General features: G+C 38.2%; 1 protein-coding gene across 1 annotated transcript in view; it reads left to right on the forward strand.

Annotated features, from left to right (window-relative positions):
* The window catches only part of LOC101863024 (translation initiation factor eIF-2B subunit beta), an 18,938-nt gene that overhangs the window by 6,418 nt on the left and 6,182 nt on the right, over positions 1-6,338 (forward strand). Inside the window, exons 6-10 of the mRNA XM_005098970.3 lie at positions 491-540; positions 915-1,011; positions 3,541-3,603; positions 4,244-4,377; positions 5,260-5,320. Coding sequence (XP_005099027.1) covers positions 491-540; positions 915-1,011; positions 3,541-3,603; positions 4,244-4,377; positions 5,260-5,320 — 405 coding nt within the window. The remainder of the gene's footprint in view (positions 1-490; positions 541-914; positions 1,012-3,540; positions 3,604-4,243; positions 4,378-5,259; positions 5,321-6,338) is intronic.

Consider the following 6,338-nt stretch of genomic DNA (forward strand, 5'->3'; position numbering starts at 1 on the left):
TAACAACAACATAACAACAACATATTGTGAAGTATCTGGATCGCTAATAACAACATAACAACAACATATTGTGAAGTACCTGGATCGCTAACAACAACATATTGTGAAGTACCTGGATCGCTAACAACAACATAACAACAACATATTGTGAAGTATCTGGATCGCTAACAACAACATAACAACAGCATATTGTGAAGTATCTGGATCGCTAACAACAACATAACAACAACATATTGTGAAGTATCTGGATCGCTAACAACAACATAACAACAGCATATTGTGAAGTATCTGGATCGCTAACAACAACATAACAACAACATATTGTGAAGTACCTGGATCGCTAACAACAACATAACAACAACATATTGTGAAGTACGACTTTGTGTCCCATTTTGTCGTGTTAATGCAGATTTTTGTTGTTTGGTCATTTTGTTTAGCTTGTAGAATTTAAATGTTTTATTGACTTCCTGATCTCTATGTGTCTCTTCAGGCTCGAGTCATCGAAGCTGTGTCGGAATTAAAGATTGAATTAGAGGGATGGTAAGTCCTTGATTGAACTGATGGGTATGGGATCTCTGTTTATAAGCATGCATTTGTTTCAGACTTCTGTACTTTACTTTCTGAGAAGATGGATAGCATCATTATACAAACTTCAAATCTTTTGCTGACATCTAATTGTAGAATGAATTATTTAGCCCCTTAGCCCCTTGAAAATACTCATATCCCTATATGTACATTATACGCTTACGATTCACTCTTTACTAGTGAATTGTTGGTTCACATTGAATGGTTTGTTCGTAAATCAATTCAGCAGCAAGTGAATATTGTGATGTAACAAAAGAATTGTTGAATTTTTTTCTTCCATTTTTATCATTTTTTTGTTTCAGAACACTGATTATTTTTGTGTGTTTCAGTGTGGAAAATATTGCTGCTCTAGCCCCGAACTATGTAAACGAAAACGATGTTATCCTCACCATTGGAAGGTCCAAGACAGTGGAGGCTTTTCTCAAAGTAAGTAATAGATTTCAGGAGTATGATAGGGTTGTCATAGAAAACAACACTGATCAAATGTATTTTTAATAGACTGTAGACATGAGTACATTTTGTATATGTGTTCTGGGCTTGGGTGAAAGTTTTCCGGCATATGCCGGAATTCTGACGTTTGAAATTAAGCTTCCCATCTTTTCCGGTTTGGGACAAATTGTCCACTTCATAAAAATTTTGGAGTAGTCATTCTCTCAGTCCACAGTTTCTTGCTCTTTGCATTTGGTTACGTTGCTAGTCTGTCTCAGCTTGCCCTACTGACCAAAATGAGTGTTGCACGCCCAGAAATAACCCAATTAGATCTATGTTGTAGTAAACACTACGACCTCAATATAATTGATCTGGCAAGTCCGCACTGTGATTTGCCCAGGTTTAGCGTACGTTACAAATTGTGGCTGGTTTTGACATGGTTGGCTCATGTTTGTGGGTCGTTTGGACACGTAAGAGCACGTTGTGGTCAAACTTTAAAGATTGTGATTTAGTTCTGGAAAAAAAAGGCAGGAATTCATTCTTTCATTAAATGTCGATAAGACGCACATAGAATAATAGATGTGGCGAACAGAATTTGAGGTCCTGAATTGTCTTGGAGGCCTATATCATTCTGTGTATCAGAACACACGCAAAGACTTGGCAATTGGTGCATTGTGAGGGAAAAAATCGGCAACATCGAGGGTAGATCTAATTACATGCAGGCCTATAGACGGCCACAAGTTTTGTTTTATTGAAGTAGCCGTGGAGATAGATGGAGAGAGAGAGAGAGAGAGAGAGAGAGAGAGGAGGGGGGGGGGCACAGTAGGAGTGAAGGCCTTGACCTCTCAATAGGCTCAAGCCGAGGGCAGTAGTGTAGCCTAGGTGTAGGCCAAGGACGTGTTTGTGTCATACGACACAGGAATGTTCAACGGTAGACCTAGATTTATCCTGCTCACTTTAGTTGCCGTTTAGTCTAGTTAGGCTACGGACCCGTAATCTCAGAACTCTCCAATGATGGCATGAAAACTGTTTCTATTGCACCATACAAATGATCAATATTATACATAGTTCTGCTGTTACTTTCAAAACAAGCTTTGTCCTACTCCAAGTTCTGTTTAGGCTAGTCGGTCCCGTCATCAAGATCCGTGAGTAAAACTTTCAATCGTGCGTTTGCATCACGTGACATGACTTTGGCGTGCGAGTTTTGCGCGTGTCAAGGACCGTCCGTTGACGGGGTCAACTTAAGTTTGTTCACCCTGGTTGAAGCGTTTTTCGAGGCTTGGGGGGGGGGGAGAATAGTGCTGAACCAGGGAGGAAAAGGCATAAACTGATGAGGTAAAGGGCAGTAGAACAAGCCTATTGTTTTGTTGGTTTCAACAGGGGAAGGCTATAGCTGTTTCCCTCTCAAGTCAAATTATTTCAGTGAAGACTGAGAACTACAGCATTAAGATGAAGAAATGAAATTGCCGTGAATCTATCACGCACGCCGGTTTGCATAAGGGGGCATAATTCATGTAACTGTTGACCCGATTGTCCAACTTGGTTATCTTCCTTGGTGCAGCCTAGAATTTGTCTGTTGCAAAATTCATACATAAGGCAAAGATTTCTATGTCCAGCCGATTTAACCATCAACTGCAACAGCCCAACCTGCAGCCCCTAACAATGTATGCACAAGTGCCATGCACCATTGCTGGACTCTTATTTAGCAATAGGCCACAGTTGATGCAAGTGATCTTTCCTTTGTCATGCTTAGTGTGGAATTACAAAGTACAATTTTTATTTTTATTTAGAAAAGTGGTATATTTTCTGGTAAGCTTTTTAAAAAAGGGATTTTTTCAACGTATGTCAACTGCTTATGTGGAAGAGTCCTTTGGTTTCGAGTAAAGCTGCATTATGTCAAAGCGCACATAGAAGAATTTAGTGTGTACAGTATCGATTTCAACTTTCAAGTAGAGGGTGGGGTGTTTGGGAAAGTGTGTACAGTATCGATTTCAACTTTCAAGTAGAGAGTGGGGTGGTGGGGTTGGTTTAAAGTAAATCTTCATTATATCAAACCGCACATAGAAGAATTTAGTGTGTACAGTATCGATTTCAACTTTCAAGTAGGTGGTGGGGTTGGTTTAGAGTAAATCTTCATTATATCAAACCGCACATAGAAGAATTTAGTGTGTACAGTATCGATTTCAACTTTCAAGTAGGTGGTGGGGTGTTTGGGAAAGTGGGAACAGCAGTAATGGCCTTTGTGATAAAAGGCCATTATAAAATGAGTTTCCTCATAGGGTTAAATGAAAGCATCTTTTTTACTTCTCTTTACTAAATTCCTAATTAGTTTTCGAATTATTCCTAAGAGTCATGTTTCTAGAATGAGAGACTATTGTACTGATTAGTTGTTTTTTACTGTTGCACTGAATCCAGTTTTACAGGTAAAATTTTACCTTGGTCACCAAGTCTGGTTAACTGAATGTACCGTGGTTGACACGTATATCTTGTAATAGTACCATTTTCTTCCTCATGTCTTTTTTCCAGAGTGCTGCACACAAACACATTAAGTTCAGAGTTTATGTATCAGAAGGAGCTCCGTTCTACGGTGTAAGTCTTTGTGCAAGTTTCTCTGTTGTCATATGGAATGATAAACTATTTCATTATATTGAAAACCAAAAGCTGTCAAGGTTTTGTGAAAATTTCTTCCGTTCTTAAATGTTGGAATCTATATTTTCAGCTTTTCAAATGTTTCAGTTTTTAGTGCAGTGCTGAAATAACAATAGCCGTAATTAACCCTTTATCCCTCGAGTCTAGAAGACTGAACAACTACTTAGTCTTTAAGTTTATTTTAATTTTTAATAAGAGTTTTGCAGCACTTGCAACACAATTGGGTCATATGTGCCGCAGATTAGAGCTGTTACCGGAGAGTAACATGCAAAGGAAAGAAGGAGAAAAGATAAAGACAATAGATGTGTTATAGGAAAGAAGGAGCAAATGGCACCAGAGCTCCCACTAACCACCCACACCTAGTCGCTGAGTTCAGGACCAGTACAGTTCGCTTATTTTCAATGGAAGGAAGTTAGCTCCGCACAAATTGTAACTATAAGTTTTAAGAATATTATTCTGACCAAATTAAACTTCAGAACAATTATATTTTTTTTAACGAGAGTGAATATGTTGATTCTTCTGTATAGCTTTTGTGTCTTCAACATTTTGTTTTTTGTTTTTTCTTTATGTAATTTTACAGGGTCATGAGATGGCCAAAAACTTGGCACAGGCTAAAATTAACACAACATTGATCACTGAATGCCAGATTGGCACCATCATGCCACTGGTCAACAAGGTCATCGTTGGCACACACTCTATCATGGCGAATGGAGGGTATGTCCGATTGTAACAACTTGTCATAGTAGTAAACTACTCTAATATCTTGTCATAGCAGTAAACTACTCTAATGACTGGTCATAGTAGTAAACTACTCTAATGACTGGTCATAGTAGTAAACTACTCTAATATCTTGTCATAGTAGTAAAATAGGCCTACTCTAATATCTTGTCATAGTAGTAAACTACTCTAATAACTGGTCATAGTAGTAAACTACTCTAATAACTGGTCATAGTAGTAAACTACTCTAATATCTTGTCATAGTAGTAAACTACTCTAATATCTTGTCATAGTAGTAAACTACCCAAGCAGACGGGTAGTTCAGTGTGCAGCATAGGAAAAGGATAAAAATGTTGTAGATGCAATTGCAGCAAATATTTATTAAGAATAAATAGTTGAAAGTAACTCTCAGTCAAACAATTAGCTATAGAATGTCCTGTCTCGCTGATGATTTGCTTGTAATGTGCGCTTTCGGGCAATATGGTTGCATGTAGCTGCCTCAATTTACTGAGTGTTCCTTTTGCCTCTTTTCCGTCTTCTGTTGTGAGCAGGATGTCGTTACTCCCTTAACAGGCAGAAATTTATTTATAGAGCCTCGCTTTTTTCTCAGACATTTTCTGTTGTAATTTCCATCTCATAATGAAAAGAACAAGTTAATGGTGAAATGCGGAATATTTTTTGCGAGCAGTGATATGGGGGTGGATTTACCACTTTGTTTCTTGCTGTAGGATTGTAGTGATGTGTGCGCGTCTATGTGAGTGTCTCAGAGGAAGAAAGTGTCAAGAAAGTGTTGCAGTTGTGATACTTGTCCCTAATACTAATATTGTACCTTGTTATGAGATGATAAAAGTGTTTGAGTGAGTTGCCTGTTTATTCCAGGTTGAAAGCTGTCACTGGCACCAACATCATGGCTGTCCTGGCAAAGGAACATAATAAACATGTGAGTGTGTTGTTGTCGACAAAGACAAGTTGCAAGTGCCACATTTTTCTACTTAAGTGCGTGTTCAGGAAATGATGCAAATTGTGAGTGGTAAATAGATCGCGGTCCTGATGTTTGTACAGAGGTTGTGTTAATAGCCAGTACCAGTACAAGTTGTCCATGATTAATTGGCTATATATAGTCTTCTTGTTCTTCTTCTTGTCAATTGCATCAGGCTTGAAGTCCTGTTTCTCTCATGTACTGGGTCATCCTGTTCAGTTTTTCTGTTGGCCCGTATCTCCTTTCCTGTAGTTTATGCAGTTGAGAGCGCAGTAAAACCTCTACTAAAACAAACTTTCCTGTAGTGTCAATGGGTTTTGCCACATTTCCTGTCTCTGGGCCCTGTGTGTCCTTCCCTGCTGGAGGATGTGTTCCATGGTTTGGTCTCCTGGAATACGGGTTGTTGGTTTTTTTCTCAAGTATTTAAGTTTTTGATTATTCAGGGATTAGCAGTTGATATTTTGAGAGTACAATTGTAAACGATGTGTTGTGAGTATGTGTAATAGAGCCGGGTAAAATAACATAGGGACATACCTCATGTTCTAGAAATAGAACACTTTACATTTCCTTAAAGTGAACTCAAAACTTTGCGTTACATTATAAAAATAGTAAGTACTCCGCTCCGAAACACCTAGAAATATTCTCATATGCCGATAACTGTTCCTTTAACTTACTTTAAGCACTAGTGCATTTTTAAAAATGTTTCTTTGTTTTAAAAAGCGGTTAATTTTTTAAAGATTGAGTTCATAGGGAAAATTAGCAAAATAGATTTAGATACACTCAAAGGAACAAACCATACAGACAGACAGACAAACACAAGCTGGGTTTTTTTTTTTCACAATGTGAAATTCCTGGCCACATATCAATATATACTCGTATATACTCTTCTTCTTTTTCTTCTTCTCCTCCTCCTTAGTGCCAGATCTAAAACTGACATCAGTGACTATGGTTCACCTCTCATTTCTCTGCTTGGATGCCC

The sequence above is a fragment of the Aplysia californica genome, unplaced genomic scaffold, assembly GCF_000002075.1.
Source record: "Aplysia californica isolate F4 #8 unplaced genomic scaffold, AplCal3.0 scaffold00198, whole genome shotgun sequence".
NCBI classification, from domain to species: Eukaryota; Metazoa; Mollusca; class Gastropoda; order Aplysiida; family Aplysiidae; genus Aplysia; species Aplysia californica.